The 18175-nt window shown below is 30.8% G+C and overlaps 1 protein-coding gene and 1 long non-coding RNA gene across 4 annotated transcripts; one reads left to right on the top strand and one right to left on the bottom strand.

Moving 5' to 3' along the window:
* Positions 1-12162: 12162 nt before the first annotated feature.
* Positions 12163-15359, bottom strand: LOC107645760 (vacuolar protein sorting-associated protein 32 homolog 1). The gene is made up of 8 exons (XM_016349861.3): positions 15149-15359; positions 14869-15040; positions 14042-14141; positions 13447-13532; positions 13281-13372; positions 12960-13074; positions 12632-12827; positions 12163-12435 (listed from the first exon to the last, which is right to left on the bottom strand). Exons 2-7 carry the CDS (start codon positions 14938-14940, stop codon positions 12636-12638), a joined length of 657 nt encoding a protein of 218 aa, XP_016205347.1. The 5' UTR covers positions 14941-15040; positions 15149-15359; the 3' UTR covers positions 12163-12435; positions 12632-12635.
* Positions 15360-15599: 240 nt separating this feature from the next.
* LOC107645761 (uncharacterized) lies at positions 15600-17929 on the top strand. Of its 3 annotated transcripts, none has more exons than XR_002348391.2 (3): positions 15608-16000; positions 16272-16680; positions 16803-17929. It is a non-coding gene; the product is annotated as an uncharacterized LOC107645761 (long non-coding RNA). The 3 variants fall into 3 exon arrangements; XR_002348390.2 differs by having other exon boundaries at positions 16272-16691; XR_001621577.3 differs by lacking the exon at positions 16803-17929 and having other exon boundaries at positions 15600-16000; positions 16272-16624.
* Positions 17930-18175: the final 246 nt, after the last annotated feature.

Raw genomic sequence — 18175 nt, 5'->3', positions numbered from 1 at the left:
GAGTCACATTCAAAAACACATTTTCATTATCATTACAGTTCATTCTTGTTCATCCATTCATTCATAATTCATATCCGGAGCAAGTGGATAACACCACTGCGTCTTACCCGATCACGTATATCTCAAACATGATCATTCCTCATCTTCTCAATCAAACTCCTTCATTATCATCTCATAATATCACCACTATTCTCATTACATTTCATTCATTACTTTAATCACCTCATCAAATCAGATATCCCCTTCTTCAACTCCTCCGATGCCCATCTCTATCTTCTTCCACTCGCTAACCCTTACTTCGTGACTCAAACCTTACTAATAAATTTTAATCAGAATTTTTAGAGGTTTGGAAAATCAGAGGAATTTCAATAGTTCAAAATAGTGAATCTTCATCTAAACAATAATTTTGGAGGTTTACAAGCTTGTCGGAAAGGTCAAATCGTGAAAAACGGAGTTTTGGAGCAAAACAGGGGAGTGTACATACGCATACATGTGTGTGCGTACGCACGCCTGCAAACTTCTCAGATTGTGCGTACGCACACCCCCTCGTGCGTATACACGCAGGTAAATTTGGACCATGTCGTGTACATAGATATGCGCCGCGTATGCGAGAGTGCTGGACAGAGGCCAACACCCACGACGCGTGTGGGTTCCGCGTACGCATCCAAACCAGTTACCAGAAAAATGTTAAGTTTGCAGAAAACAAATTTTTGCACCTAACTTCCGACATCCATAACTTCCTCTACAAAATTCAGATTTTCACAAAATTTTTATCATTTTAAAACTCTTGAAATCATCTTTAATTTGAAATAGGTTTCATTCAAATTCAAAATTTGAGACTCAGGTTATGGATTGTTGAAGTTCATTAAAAATCAAGGTTTCATAAAAGCACCAAACCTCAAAGCTTTCAAAACTTTCCATTCCAAACCTTCCAAATTCTCAATTTAAACCATGATTTTTACACCCAAATCAGTTCCAATATACTCAATATAATTTCCTACCATTACTACAACATGTCCAAACTCAATCTTACCATTTTCTACTTCAAATTCATCTACGAGTCAAACTACAATTTCAATATCAATCAACCCAATACAATTCATTGCTACTTAAGATCACACACTCACTTATATGATCATCATTCTAACCATATTAATACTTAACCTCATTCTACATAATTTCATCATATCATTCATATACACACACCACACACATGCCTCAACATGCCAATACTTCATTTTCACCATCCCCCATCAAGTCTTAGCATAACCAAACTTTTATCGCATCACACATCAACAACATTTATTCATCATAATACATTATCATCATCAAATACCAACATCATCAACCATATCAATTTAAACACATTTTTGCACTAATTAAAATCACTAAATTTGCACCAATACACAATCCAAATTTGCTTCCGTCAATCATTCAACAATTCACATTCCTCATCAATCATCATCAAAATCATCAATCATCAATCTTTTTGTTAGGATTACTAACTTTTAACGTACATACATGATCCAACCTATCTTATAGTCATCTAACCTATGTTTTCACGAGACATTATATATTATTTACGAGAAATCGAAACCATACCTTACCCGATTCTTCCCTAAGCTCAAAACCACCACAATTCAAGCTTCAAAGACTCCAATCCACACCCAATGATTTCAGCCACCAAAAGTTTATTCCAAGAGCTCCAATTTGACAAATTCAACTCTAATTCAACATAAATTTAACTAGTTCATACAATTTAACAATTTAGCACAAAGACATACAAAATTGGGCAAATCACAAGGGTTTAGAGTTTTTTTACCTTACCTATTGATTATTGAGGTAAAATACAACAATCATCCCATGTTAGATTGTAACTAAACCACTAAAATTATCAAAATCACTCAACACCCATAACTAAAACGTGAAAACAGAATTGAATGGAGAACTGGGCACAAATTAGAGAAATACATACCTTTTTGTTTGGATAAAATTGAAGAGAACTCTGAGACGAACGTGTGGCCACAAACAGCTCGTCAATCGGAGTTCCGGATTGAAAGTTATGAACCAAACAATTGGGGAGTGAATAGTGTTACATGAGGGTTCTCTTCCCCATCCTTCACACCATTTTTGCACTCTCTCTCTCTCTTTTAGGATCTTTGTTGCTTAAACAAAGGGTGAGGGTAATGATATATAGGTTGGACTTAGGTCCAATATGGACCCGGTTCAATCGGTTTGGTCCGTTCGACTCAACTTTAGGCTAAATTCTTTAAAATTAGTATTAAAATTCTTATTTTAATTAGCTCTATCTCATTAAATTATGAGGTAAGTATTATTTTGGTCCCTAACGTTGAGGGCCAGAATCGAAACCATCACCGACATAATTTTTAATTTAGAATCATCCTTAACGTTTTTTTTCGTATTAAAATCGTCCTTTTAAATTTTTCTGGACAAAAATACCCTTCATCACTACTGGCACCTTTACCTCCACCACCGGCACCGGCACCGGCACCAACACCAACACTAACACCAGCATTAACACCAGCACCAACACCTCCACCTCCACCTCCACCTCCACCTCCACCTCCAAGAATAACAGCATCAACAGAGAAGCAGAAAATCAACAAATCAACACAAATTTACCACAAGCACAAATCAATACAAATTCAACAAATCCAATAACTAAATCAACACAAGCAGAAGCACAAAGTAGAAAATTCAACAAGAAAGAGAAGCAGAAGCAGAAAATTCAAGCACAAAGCCAAATCAACAGAGAAGCACAAAGCCAAATCAGAAATTCAAAGCACAAAGAAGCAGATGCAGAAGGCGAAGCAGGACCACCGGCAGCTCGTGGGCGACGGAGTGACGGCGGCTGGGTAGATCGGCAGTAGCAGGAGCATGCATGAACGGTGGCGACACACTCCACGGCTGGGTAGATCGGCAGTTCGGGCTCCCCTTCCCGGCGACGCACTCCACGGTGGCAGCAGAAGCATGCATGAAGGGAAGGCGGCGACGTCTTCCTCTGGTCGTGGTTCTGGCGGCGGCTCGTGGGCGGACCGGCGACGATGCAGGTGTTGGATGGTGGCGGCGGCTATGGCGATGGACTCCTCCCCTCCCTCCTGTGTTTTCTTTTCCCCCATCACCAACACGTTTTCTTTCCCCTCCCCTCCCCCCACCCGCAACGCGTTTCCTTTGCCCCTCCTCCAAAACGAGTTTTTTTTTTATTAAAATAGGGGTAGTTTAGGAATTAAATTAAAAATTTTATTAAAAAATACGATTTTAATACGAAAAAAAACGTTAAAGATGATTCTAAATCAAAAATTACGTCGGGAATGGTTTCGATTCTGACCCCCAACGTTAGGGACCAAAACAATACTTACCCCTTAAATTATAAAATTCTATTTTCTAATTTTTTAATTAATTATTAATTTATTTACTAATTAATTATTATTTTTGCAGGTTTTATAAAATTCAAAAATGTTTGATTAAAAGTGTGAAAAAACTCAACATTTTCTTGTATTATATATAATATTTTAAATAAAATATATGTTTACAAATATTTAAATAAAAAATGTATTATATAATAATATATTTTTAACAAAATTAACTATTACAATATTTTAAATTTTTTAATAAATAATTTAATTATTTTATATTATGTAATTAAGAAATATTGTATAATAATTAATCTTAATAAATAATATTTTATATATTTTATATTTATTTATTTTAAAATGAAAGATTACATGTCTTTTTAAAATATTATATATTAAAAATATTTATTTATATATATACTAATATATTCTATATTTATAAAATCTATCAATACTCTTTTTTATAATATTTTTTTATTTAATAAATCTAATAATTTATAAGAAGTGACACATTTAATACGTACAAAATTATTGGACTTGTTTTAGCCGTATCTTTAATAAATCTACAAAAAAAAATTGACATTATATCTATAAAAGATAAGTGGTAAAATTATAATCTTTCAAAATAAATAAAGAAGTCTATAATACTCTCTTACATAATATAAAAATTCATATAAAAGAATTACACATACGAAAAACTTTACTAATTTTCTCTTTAATTTTTACTCATTAATTCTATGCAAAACATAATCTACATTAATAAATGCCTTAACTCCTATATATAGTTTTCTAAAAGCAATGATACGACAAATAAATAAATCACCACTTGTTTAAGTTATCATTGTTAGAGTATAATTAGGATCAATTAGCATTATATAACATATCTGAATATTTATTATAGAATATTACGTCTTTATGATTTCGATTCTCTTAGCACCTATAAATCCCCTTTTATATTGTATCATTCTACACAACTTGAATACTCACAAACATTTTTCCTATTGCTCTCTCTCCCCTTTCTAACATGATATCAGAGTCATGGTATCCTCCTTGAGGAGGATAAGTTGATTTTCTTCTGGTCAAATCACCATACTTCTCATACTTTTCTTTCTTGCCTTTTTTTTCCTTCTCTTTTGTCAATGCTTTAATACTCTTCTGACCTCACCGATTAGCTCATCTACTACTTACTTATTCTCATGGAGAAACCATATGTTTTCTTCACCTTCCGATAGTTTGTCATCTCTTCGCAATTTGTTACTTTTCAACAGTTTTTCGGTAGTTCGCCATCTTTTCAACAGTTTTTTGGCAGTTGGCCACTCTTGCGGCAGTTCCTTCTGCGTTCTCTTCTGGCAGCTCTATCTGCATTCTGTTCTGGCAATTTCGTCTACACTTTCTTCCGGCAGTTTTGTCTACACTTCTTTCTGGCAGTTTCGTCTACACTTCCTTCCGGCAGTTCTATCTGCGCTTCCTTGTGGCAGTTCCTTCTGCGCTTCCTTGTGGCAGTTCTCTCTGCGCTTCCTTCCGGCAGTTTCCTCTGCACTTCCTTCTGGCAGTTTCGTCTGTGCTTCCTTCTGGCAGTTTCGTCTGTGCTTTCTTCAGGCAGTTCCGTCTGCACCCGTTCTATCAGTTTATATATTTTTTTATTTAGTTGTTTCAAATAAGTTTCAAACTCAAATTGTCACTTGAGTTTGAAGAGGGACATTAGAGTATAATTAGGATCAATTAGTATTATTTAACATATCTTAATATTTATTATAGGATATTATGTCTTTATTATTTTGATTCTCTTAGCACCTATAAATCCCCTTTTATATTATATCATTTTACATAACTTGAATACTCCCAAACATTTTTTCTATTGCTCCCTCTCCCCTTTCTAACAATCATGATACCAAGTTGATCAACTTGATCTTGTCAAGTTGTCATCTTGCATAATTTTATTAAGTTATATGATAAGTTGATAAATATTAACTTAATCTTATCATCATGTAACAACTCATCTTTTGATTAAGCCAAAAATTGCAACTAAGTTAGGTTATCTAATTTTGACATTGATAAAAAATTATCACTAGATATTTTAGACTTTTATATATTATGTGTATTATTTTTAGAGTAAAAGACAAATAGGTCATTGACCTTTTAAAACAAGGACATTTTCGTTTCTCAAGATTGGAAAATACATTTCGATCCTTCACATTTTAAAACGCATGACAATTAGATCCTCCGTCGACTTGGGCTTCAAAACAACAACGGAACATGCTGACCTGGAAGAGTAGAGTGTTAGGTGTCCATTTTAGTTGTTGATGTGGATGAAAAACAAATTTTTAATGGACAAATTAGTCCTTGATGCCTAACATCTTGCCTCTGCCATGCAAATTTCTACTCAATGACCCTCCTACTCTCCTCATTTTGATTATTTTGAAGCCGAAACATAAGCCGTTTAGCAGCCGCGCTCAAGATAATACTACCTCGGGACAAACTAAAAAACTCCATTCTTTTTTCTTCGGATAACGCCACAGCAGGTCAACTACTCACCATGATCTGCATACTCAGATGCATGCTCATGTGAAAAGTTTCCATTTAAATCTATGCCGTTAGCATATTAAATTAATATCTCAACGCTATACAATCATTATATACCGGTATGTCAGCCAAGTACATTGGCATACCTGAAAATCTTTCAATTTGTTAATAATTTAGATATACTTTTATTGAATAAGATCTAAAAAATTTAGCTTAATTATTTATTTTAATAATTTTAAAAACGTTAATAAAAAATAAAAAATATTAGATGTATTTTTATCGAATAAGATATAAAAAAAATTTTATTTTTAATGTTAAATTTAAATTTTAGATTTATGGTTTTGGATATATTTTAAACATATTTTATATATAAGTCAATAATTTTAGATGTGTAATAATTAAAAAAATAACCAATTTTTACAAATATATATTTTAATAATTTTAAAAGCATTAATGTTCAAATAAGTAACGATAAAATCCAACAAATAATAAAAAAATAAGAAATATTAGATGAGTTTTTATCGAATAAGATATAAAAAAATTAATTTTATATTTAACGTTTAAATTTAAATTTCTGATTTATGATTTTGGATGTGTTTCAGAAATATTTTGTGTATCAATTAATAATTTTAGATGTGTTACAATTGAAAACAAAAACAAATTTGTAAGAACATACATTTTAATAATTTTAAAAGTGTTAATATTAAAAAAAGTAACTAAAAAATCTAACTATTAAAAAAAGAAAAATATTAGATGAGTTTTTATTGAATAAGATATAAAAAATTAATTTTATTTTTAATGTTTAAATTTAAATTTTAGATTTATGATTTTGGATGTGTTTCAAAAATATTTTTTGTATAACTTAATAATTTTAGATGTGTTACAATTAAAAAAATTAATTTTTATGAACATACATTTTAATAATTTTAAAAGCGTTAATATTCAAATAAGTAATAAAAAAATCCAACTAATAATAAAAAAAATTGTTGAAAACTATAAACCTTTATTAAAGTTTTATTTGTTATCTTTTTTTTCTCCCGAATACCTACAATTGCTCCTTTATTTATCTTTAATTCGGTCTAATTATTTTATGTTGGTGGTCTTTTCTAATCATTTTAGAGATAAAGATTAAAAAAAATAAAAGAAAGAAAGAAAAAAGAAAGTGAAGAAGAAGAAAAGAATATTGATACATAGACTGGTAATTTATTTATTGTTTAATTCAAATGTTGATATAATCTTATTAAAATTTCATTCGACAATGATGATGAATAAGTTTTGAGTTTGAGTTAGCATGCAAGTCACTCGAAATAGGAACAAAATAGCACGACTCATCTAATAATAATAATAAAATATTAAATATGAAATAGTAAATTTACCTGTAATATTCTTCTGTGGAGATTTTTGTGAAGAACGTGAGAAAGAAGAAGGAGAGAATTTACAAGAGAGAGGAAAAAACGTACAAAGAAAATGAAAAAATGATAAAATAACTACTTTATAAAGTGAGTAGAAAATTAGAGAAATTTTAGTATTTGAAATTTGAATTAATTTTAATTACTAACATATTTAGCTACAAACTAGGAATGTGTTTTAATCAAAATTTAATTAAATAATATTATTTGAATTAAAAGGCTAATTGAAAGCTGAATTTTAAAGGACACATAGCATTTTCCAAAAAAATAAGGTAACATGCCATGACAAAATAGAAGGGTAACTAAATACCAAAAAAAAAAGAAGGGTAACAGTTAGTAAAATGTAAAACAAATAGAAGTATCTTTGATAGGTTCTTTCGTCGAAAGGGATTCATCGAAGAGAGAGGTAAGGTTGAACGACAAATCTTATCAAAGAAGATTGATGAGTGAAGATAATTATTCATATCATTCAAAGCGCGGTTACCTAAAGATTAATGCACGTTGAAAATATATTTGAACTTAATTAGTCGAAGAGTCTTATAAATAGATGAAGATTGGAAGGAATAGAGATTGAAATCTTATTTCAGAAAATACTCTCGTATTCTTATATTTTCAGTAAATTTTTGAGTTTGCTAAGAACTTTTTTTTTCTGTAGAGTTCCTTCCATGTTTTTTACATTTACTTTAAATTTCTTGTAACCTTTATCTTCTTGCAAATTTATCTTTCCAATAAGTTTGTTCTTTTCATTTTTTTTAAAAGATTTTGTACTTTGTATTTGATTTTAAAGTCCTTCGATTTTATCGAATATAGTTTCTTGCTTTTTTTTAAATTAAATGTCATCTCATTTACTTTCAGTTATTTTATTTTTTAAAGTTATTTTTTTACTTTTCAAATTTTTCTTTATCATTTTAATCAATTAAAAGAACCTTTGATGCACTTTCAAAAAATTAGTAAGTACAAGAAGAGTAGATTTGACTCCCAGATTACTAAATGTCGAACCACCTAAATTTGCTAAAAATCTGCAAAAGAGTAACACAAGTAAATGAAAAAAAAAAGGGTAACACAACGGTTATAAGCAAGGTTCTAAGAATCGGACCGATCATCAAACTACTCTAGTCATTGGTTTATTAATTTATTGGTCCAACCGTAGTTCAACCGAAAAAACCGTTTTAAAATAAAATAATAATAAACATCTTAAAATATAATTATAATCTAATATAAATCTTAAAATATTTTCCAAATTTAAAACAGTACATAAAATATCATCAACTAAATCCATATGATCTTATCAAAATACAAACTTAAAAGTTAGATAGTAAAAAAATAACTAAATAGGATTAGCAGCATCATTCGAAATAGGAGGATTGACAGACATATTATTATTATTATTATTATTATCAGTAATTATTTCTTGATTAATACTATTATCCATAATTAAAATCAATAAATCAATCAAATAATCATCCATAAAACCATAAGTGAAATAAAAAATACTATTACCAATAGCACAACAGACAGAATAGAGCCAAGAATCAAGAACAATCAACAAAAAAATTTAATAAACAGCAATAATTAATCACCCCAAATCAGAAATCAATAAACCTATAAAAAATATTCAAAATCAGCATACTCAGAAATTAAAAAAAGTAATAGCAGAGTAACAAATCCATTTTTAGCAATAATTTCAATAACACAAAATCAATGATTTGATTTCCATTCACAATTTTACATTCAGAAATCACTAAACAGAGCATAAAAAGAATAACCGAAAAAGTGAAAGCAGTGTCACTAACCTTTGAAGGAGAGCAGGATGGCGAGCAGCGAGACGACGGCGACCAGCGTGACGAACGCGATACGACAGCGAGCTGCTCTAAGCCTCGAACAAAGAAGCTATAGAGGATGGGAACAACGTGCCGAACTAGAAGAGAGGGCCTGGGTTCGGAACTGGGGGAAGGAGGAAGCCACGGAGGTGTCGACAACCACGGATGGCGATAGCAGAGCCGTTGAAGAAGCTAGTGTTTTGGTTTGGGACGATTTTTGAGCTTTGCTTCTTATTCTGAGTGTGTCATTCACGAATGAGGAGGTGTTGGGGGAAGGGGGTAATGCACTGACGCGTTAGGTTTTCTTTTTTTTTTAAGTCATCCAAAACGACGTTTTTAAGAACCGGCCGAGTCATGATTCAGTTCGACCGACTAATTCTAGCCAGTTCGACAGTTAAATGACGATTTTTGAATTTTTTTAGTTTTGATATTTAACTCATTCATTTTTTTTCTGTCGATTTACAGTTCGATCAGCCAATTCAAACCAATTTTTAAAATCTTAGTTGTAAGTTATGATTAAAAAGTAATTTTTTAAAGTTATTGTTAAGAAGCCCTCTTATTAATGATGCCTGAAAACGAACACAATATAAGAAGATTAATAAGTCTGTTAATTACAAATAATATAAAAATAAAAACAAAAAATGAATATGTAATTTTGTATGATTACAATATCAAATACCTATATATTTTTTTAAATACATAATATTTCACTTCATATTTTTTTCTATTTGAATAACTATATTGAATTATATATACAAATCATAAAATTAATACTTTATATAATATTTTTAAATTTAATATTAATTTATATATTATTTAATTAATTTATAAATAATACGACATTTTTAAATGTATACTATAAATTTTTTTTGTGTATCTTGCAGAGTCTAGTTATTATAATGTGAGTTATTACTATCCTGAAATTTTTATTATCATTAATATCATAATTAATTCATTATGTATCTATTCCACTTAGCGGTGGAAGAGATCCTAATAACAAAAAATAAAAAACTTGCCATTGACAAAAACAAATAAACATTTTTCATGTTTATGACCATAGATAAAGCAAATTCACCTTACATGAAAGATAACCGTTGATTCAACAAAATTTTATTAAACTGGTTTTATTTAGAATGTAAAATTATTCGTCATCATGCCTTAGATCGAACAAAATTACTAGTCTTGGTCATAGTAAGTTGGTGCTAATTAACTTTTGACTGGATCGATATTTAAGGAAATTTTTATGAAACATTATTTTAATTTTTTAATAAATTTTAATTATCAAATCATTCTTTAAAGTTTTATTTTGTTAAAAAAATTAGTTTTTATATTAAATTATTTGTCTATATAGATGTTCATTTTTTTATTAAAGAGTAAAGTATCGCTTTTGTCCTCAATGTTTGGGGTAAGTTCCAAAGTTGTCCCTAACATTTCAATCGTCCTATTTAAGTCTCTATCGTTTCAAAATTGACTCATTATTGTCCTGCCGTTAGGGATCTGTTAACAGAATTGACGGCGGGACAAAATTGAGACGATTTTGAAATGTTAGAGATTTAAATAAGACGAAAATATTAGGGACAAAAACAATATATAAAAGTAAATTTTAATTTAATTTTATCTTTCACTAATATTAATTTTTTACTGTGCATAGTATTCAATTATTTTTTAATTACATCTAAATAAATTATACTTAATCACATTACTTTCATTTTAAATAAATTTATTTTTTTAATAGTTTTAAAGAATTTTGATACATTAGAGACAAAATGTATAATTTATATTTTATTGTATATATTATTTTTTTCTTTTCTGTAAGTTTATATACTAGTCATTCTACAAACATTTCATGATAACTAAAAATCTTAAGAGTAAAATTATAAAAAAAAATAATTTATTTAAAATGAAAGTAATATGATTAAGTGTAATTTACTTAGATGTGATTAAAAAATAATTGAATACTATGTATAGTAAAAAAATGATATTATTGAAGGATAAAATTAAAATTTATTTCTATGTATCATTTTTGTCTCTAACGTTTTCGTCCTATTTAAGTTCCTAACATTTCAAAATCGTCTCAATTTTGTCCCGCCGTCAAATCTGTTAACGGATCCCTAACGGCAGGACAACATTGAGTCAGTTTTGAAACGTTAGGGACTTAAATAGAACAATTGAAACGTTAGGGACAACTTTGAGACTTATCCAAATGTTGGAGACAAAAGCGATACTTTACTCTTTATTAAATAATAAAAAAATATTAAAAAGCTATCAAAATTTATTATATTTTGTCATGACGTAATCATTAATATTTAAAAGTATGTTGTTCGGTTATTAGATTAAAAAAATTAAACTAAAAAAATTGAACAGATAATTAAATGGTGATAAAAAATAATAAATTTTTATGACTTTCTAATATTTCTCTAAATAACAATAAAGGTTGATTTGTCTATTTTTTTTTGTAGAATTTAACATGAAAATTAATTTGTGTAATACGTTTAGTAACTGATTTAATAATTAAAACTTGTTGGAAATTAAATGTTTCGACCAAAACATTTAAAAAACGAATTTACTATATTATTCTCAATTTATTGTTTATAACCTATGTATTTGTTTGGGTCATTATAACGTATTAGAACACTATTTAAAAGATTGTCTTTTTTTTTTAGCATGCATCAATGTTAGTAAAAAATAACTCAACCTACTTTATTATTTAATTATTTTCTCATTTACAAACCAATAAATTCCATGTACATTCACACCTGATTTAATTTATATAGCCCATCAGCTCTCAGCCATCCAAAATTTATTCTAATGTGACTGGCTTACCAATACAAATCATCATTTAGCCATAAATTTATTACCCTTTATTTAGTGTCTTTTTTCTGCCCTTTTGTGGATTTTTTCGTCAATACACATCAAGCAAGAGGACAAAAATTTTACTAGCCACCGAACCGTACATGGGATACGGCTGTATCAATAAATTGGCTGGTATATGTGAAAATTTTCCTATATATAAATCAATCTGAATGGCAATGTCAATTGGACTGGGTTCGAAAAGAAATAGTTAACCGAATTGCATCAATGGATGACAAAAACAACACAAGAGTGGGGGTTTTCAACTTCTTTTAAAATAAGACATCGAAATGGGTGACAAACTCAAACTATATTTTTAGGGCATTTCAATATTTGTCACCTTTATATACATTCTCTGTTCAATGATTTTTACACAGATACGGATGATCACGGAGAGGCAGAATATTCCATGTCACTGGTTGAAATTCTTTAGGGGCCACTTATCATGCATATCAGTGCCTGCAAAAGTTTGGGCTAATTAAACCCAGCAGCAAAAGCAAAAGTATAGCATAAGAGTAAAGGCTGATATCAAACACAACTCGTGCAAACACAAACCATCCAATTTAGTTATTAATTGCAATGCTAATTAAACTTAAAAAGAGAATAATGCACAGATAGCATATGCTTGAACAGAGTTGCAGATGAGAAAAGGGACCTTCTCAAAGAGCCATCTCAGCCTGCAAAGCTGCCAATTCATCTTCTTCAGCAGTAGGCTTTGCAGGGAAAGGACGATTAGGTTGCCGCCCAGCTGGGACATGTACAGGAGCTGCGGGAGCTGTAGTTGCAGGCTGAAGAAGTTGTTCTTCCAACTCAGCACCTTCTAGCTCTTCAAGTTCTGCTTCCAATTCGTCCTGAAAAGGCATGCAAATTCAAAATGTTGTCCAAATTTATTTATTACATAACTATACAAAATAGTCTATTAAGAGAGCACAAATATCCTGTAAGCAAATAATGGAAACAAAATCAACATTTGAAAAGATAACCTCATCAAAATCAGCAGCTGAACCAATTGGAGCTGACAATGCTTCCTGAATTTGTTTCATGTTCTCAGTCTGCTCATTGATCTCATCCATGGTCTTGTCAACATCATCAATGTTCCTGTAGAATAATATTGCAATTCAATAATTTAACAATGAGCATCCTGCTCATAAGATCACATGACATAATTCTCCATGTTCACATTATCACGACTTTATACTAAACTTGTCATTTTTTCAAATCATAGATAATCCGGGAAGTAGAGGACAAAAACATATCATGCGTGAAATCAATAAACACTTAATAACATAAATAGTGATACGTACGTTGCTTTTTGCATAGCCTTCATAGTAGCTGCTCCAACTCTCAACGCATCAACTGTTTCTGTGGTTGCCTTGGCACCTTCTAACATTATCATCTGCAAGAAAATTGGCAGCATGAGTGAGTGAAGCTGAAATGTTTAATCATTGACTTAACCAGTTTCATTCAGACCTGGTCATGAATACGCAACTGGAAATTTCCAAGCTGCTCTATTTGCTGCTCATACAGCCTCTTCCTCTTCAAACATTGTATTGCCGCTGCATGAAGAAATTCAAAATCAATTTCACAGTAGATGAATGTAACATCAACTCATGAGTCATGAATAAGCTCCAAAAAAATTTTTCCACAGAAAGAACACAAGCACTTAAATTAGGCAGGGTCTATATCATTTTTATAAAACTCGGTCAAGTGAATAAGATAAGATTCGTTATTGTCCACATTTCACATAGCTAATCACGGATAAAAGAAAGAAAAAAAGAGGATATGGTGAAAGAATTCATATAGATAAGATCAATGTGGTACCACAATCCTATTTGGTTCACATGGATTACAGTAGTAGGAATGGAAACATTATTACCATCAACTAGGAATGGAATAATTATTAACATCATGTTTATATATTCAAGAATAAGAAAATTTGGCCAAAATATGCATTTATAAGCTCAATGGCATCAGCAACACAAAATATAAGTGATACAGAGCAAGAAGACATTGTATTTCCCAATGATATTCTATAGAACAAGCATCAATGTGTTTTGCTACATACCCCTCTTATTCTTTGCCTTGGTGAATTCTTTGGCTTTTTCAACTTCTGCTGCTGCCTTTTTAACGAGCACTTTCTCCTTTTTCTCTAGCATTTCAAGGGTCTACATGATTCAAGGAACAAAATAGTTAATTTGAGAAGAAAACCTGCAGACACCAATTGTTAATTGCTAGAACAATATTTACTAAGATACAGGAGTCTTACTAATTTATCCATCTAGTGATAATGATTATGAGGAATTCAAGTTGAAAGTTTGCGATTTTGGGAAGAAGAAACAGCTATGGAATTGAAGTTAAAGATAAATGGTGGGATAATTTGGAAATTTTATAAAAAATTCAACAAAAAATTAGGGTTTGAATACTTTTATCAGCATTCCCAAAGTTCATGAATACAAATAGTTGTTTTTCCTTAAAAAAAATTGTAACTTCTAAATTTTTTTTTATTTTTCTAAAACTTTTACTTTTACTACTCAAAGTTTGCCAAACATGCTAAAAAAAATTTTCATTAAAAAAATTTTCCTAACCACTTAATAGTGCCCAAACAAGCTCTAAAACAAATTACAAGTCGAAAATTCTCTTAACTGATGATATTCAACATCCATCATAAACGGGAATTCGTTTCTTCATAGGTCTAGCATAGTTTGCATCAGAATTCCCAAGACAATAACGTTGCTTATCAATTAAGAGAAAAACATAACGAAATTGCAACATAATTAACGCGCAATTTGAAGAGATAATAGTTCCATCGATCGAATATGCACAATTCACAATTTGCCGATTAGGAGAAGGAGAAAAAAAATGAGTATCTAAGGAGAATCGAATGGGAGTTACCTCGGTTAACTTGTCCAATGTGGTTAGAGTATTGGCCTCCTGTTTAGGTTTACCAAAAATTCGGGTAAACATGGTTGCGATAGAGATGAAACACCGAAACCCTCAAGCCTCTAAGAGGAAAAATTAAATCCAACAAAGGTCAATTGAGACCCCAATTCACCAAGCGATCGACCTGCAACAGGTGAAAGGAGAAAATATTATTAATTGAAATAATAATCGATGAATTTCAATGCTGAAATTAGGTTTGATCGCGTGGGGAAAAAAGATAGATAGAACAAACCCTGATGAAAAAAATAGGGTTTGGAGAGAGGGGGGGGGTCTGGGTGTTTGAGAAGAAGCGAGAAGGGAGAAGAGGAAGAGAGAGATCTACGAGTGGGGAGGGAGAAAAGAAAAGGAGAGCGTATGTATGTATTTGTGGAATTTCTACGTATAATAATACCGCAGTCTTTGGTCCGTAGTTGAGACTTGAGATTCGGGATAAGAAGTTACACAAGAAACAAAAAAGAAACTCGATGGAAGCCGCTGTACCTCTTCACTTCACCGCGTGGCGGCAAATCATTGTTTTGTGATTTTTTTTTAAATTATCTTAATAAGTTCGTATTCTTTTAATTTTGTGTCAAAATTTTTTTAATATAAAAATATTAGAATAAATAAATTTTTTTTATAAATTAAAGGTCTTCATATTTAATAAGTGGTCACGGATTTCTTACTCCCAATTTTATGAGGGAGTATGATTAACCAATGTTAAAATATTTACAAAATAAATCCCATTTTTTATTTTTAAAAGAATTGCTAATTAAATTTTTACCCCTCTAATTTTTTTGTTTTACACATTCTTCCTATTTTTTTAATCTGAGTTTCAAAGAGAGTTCTGCTAGGGTTTTTTCCCCCTCTCTGCTTCCTATCAATGTTGCTCGTTTCACGTTCCTCCCACTCCGCCGTAGCTTGCTTGCTCTCTAATCCTCTTTCTGCGCCATGCTCGTTCTCTGATGCTCGCCCTGGGCCGTCGCTGGTTTCCTCTCTTCACCGTGCGTCGTCGCTGCTACTCTGTTTCTCGTCGTCGCTGCTTCGAAATGGAATTCGTACCCTACATGGCTTCCAGTACTCACCTCATCTAAGGAACTTCTAAAAGGTACTGTCGTCCTTTAATATAAATCTCTATTAATGTAGTTCTGATGACCATTTTACCAATTACCTTTTTTCTCAAGTATCTACAAATGCATCTCTCTCTGTCTCTTTCTCTATCTGTACCTTCACTTTTTGGTTTGATGTTTTGATTCGTTTTAATTGATTGCACTATTGCAAGTTGCTTATGATTTTAACTATCCAAAATAATTATACTTTTGCCTCTTTTTTTTTTCCTTTTCAAAAAGAAATTGCTATATACTTATTGATTTTGACAGGTGGAATGGATCTTAATTAAGCAGATCTTGCTGTCTTTGGTGTTCTACGGCTCATCCGTCACCTTCAAGTTCAGTAAAGATATGGTAGAGCAGACACAGATTGGAAAATGAAACTCTCATATGGATCAAGCTGTAGGAGAGTCTTGCAGAATCAATTCAGATAGTTAAACTATAGTGAGTCTCAATTTATAAATTGATATCAGACTGCTGTATGAAAATTGAAATAAGTTTGCACTACAAAATTTTTTAATGGCATGGGGTTGCTCTAGCTGCCCCTTTTACTTGTAGCAATGATATATGATGACAAGATGTTTGGTCTGGTTTTGTGAAGCATAATGATCTTGTTATCTCAACTTGTGTGATTGTACCCTTATGCTATAATGCAATCAATAAGAGGAGCTTCATCAAGGTATTTTAAGGGTAATAATACTAGTTATTCAATATTCCCTTTATAATTGGTAAAAGACATGTATGTTAAGGTATAAGTGGTCGTCACTTATTTTACTAACTTCACTTAATTCATTTGTAAAGAGTATCGGTTGGATGCACCTAATGATGATGAAGAATATGATGTACAATTTGATGATGAATTGGTATGTCTTTTTTTTTTCAATTGCTATTCTCTTGATCTGTTGATCATAACCACCAAACACTCAGATTCTGTATTTGTTTTTTTTTTTATGATTCTTATGCGATTTTACATCATGACCCAGATAAAGATGATTAGATTTGATATGTTTATTTTTTACTATTGTCTTGTTTATCACGACCAAACACCCCAATTTATATAGTTTCAAATGTGATTGCAGTTGAAAAACCTACTCAAAGAATATTAGCTTCCACTCTCCTATTTTGTGACATTATTTTGTTATGGAATACCTTGTAGGACATTAAGATGCACTATTGGTTCTATCTACATTCTGATATGCATATTGTTTGTTTGCCATTGGAAGTTGTGTATAAATAAAAAACTATTACTTGAAGAAAAAGGCAGATAATACTCCAGTACAGTGGGGTATCGTTTCATTTTCTTTGTTGAACAATCAGTGAATAGCCAAGATATTGGGGTTTAACGTCTTAGGTCACATTTTTCTTATTTTCTTCTAATAGTAAAGAGAATCTCTTTGATTATATCTATAACATTTGTAATAACTAATATTTTTTATTCAGTACGGTACTAATTATATATTCGAATAAGCAACTATGAAGTTGATTTTTCTATATTCTATCATATCAGGCTCCAAAAATTTCTTTTAAGAAGTCTATTGGTAGTGTTAGCGTCTCTAACTACAAATTTGTGAGGTGCCCAATGCCTAGTGTGTTCAGATAACAAGACTGGAGTATGCCAGAAAAACATAGCACAAGTTTGTGGATAAGCATGCTTAATGGTTCAAAAATTGCTCGTTTCAACAATTTTGCATTACACGATGCCATTAAAGAACTTTGTAGTGCAAACTTATTTTAAGATATCAAGAGCTCACTTTTTGAATATTGATATCATCTTCTACTATGTGTTTTTTAGTAGATTGTTCATTCTTCTTTTATTCATTGACTTATTTTTGTGGTTACTTGATATATTGTTTGATGAACAAATAAGTAGATAAGTAATTATTGTTCACCTATTGAACTTTCTCTTGAATCAATGACGTTTTCTTCAATTGATTTCTTCTTTAAAGATAGATTTATGAACTACTAATACACTATCTTCCCCATCACTCTCTGTGCAAGTGGCGTGAGCTTTCTAGAATAACACTTCTCCAATACCCAAAATATAAAAAGAAAAATGCTCCTCTTTATACTGTAATTATCACTTTATGCACTATGCGATATGCTGGTGAAGCCTTCAGATCACCTTAGAGTAAATACGTGCTTATCTCAAATATGTATCTTGAAATATTATTTCT

The sequence above is a fragment of the Arachis ipaensis genome, chromosome B6, assembly GCF_059453495.1.
Source record: "Arachis ipaensis isolate K30076 ecotype BB chromosome B6, ASM5945349v1, whole genome shotgun sequence".
Taxonomy (NCBI): domain Eukaryota; kingdom Viridiplantae; phylum Streptophyta; class Magnoliopsida; order Fabales; family Fabaceae; genus Arachis; species Arachis ipaensis.
The sequence above is the reverse complement of the archived record's forward strand: the minus strand, read 5'-3'. Positions and strand labels throughout refer to the sequence as shown.

Excerpts from the sequence above, each read along its gene's own strand:
- LOC107645760 (XM_016349861.3), bottom strand. The coding sequence starts at position 14,940 with ATGTTTACCCGAATTTTTGGTAAACCTAAACAGGAGGCCAATACTCTA. Across the intron at positions 14,142-14,868 it reads CATTGGACAAGTTAACCGAG|ACCCTTGAAATGCTAGAGAA; the intron begins GTAACTCCCATT and ends TGAATCATGTAG. Across the intron at positions 13,533-14,041 it reads CAAGGCAAAGAATAAGAGGG|CGGCAATACAATGTTTGAAG; the intron begins GTATGTAGCAAA and ends TTCTTCATGCAG.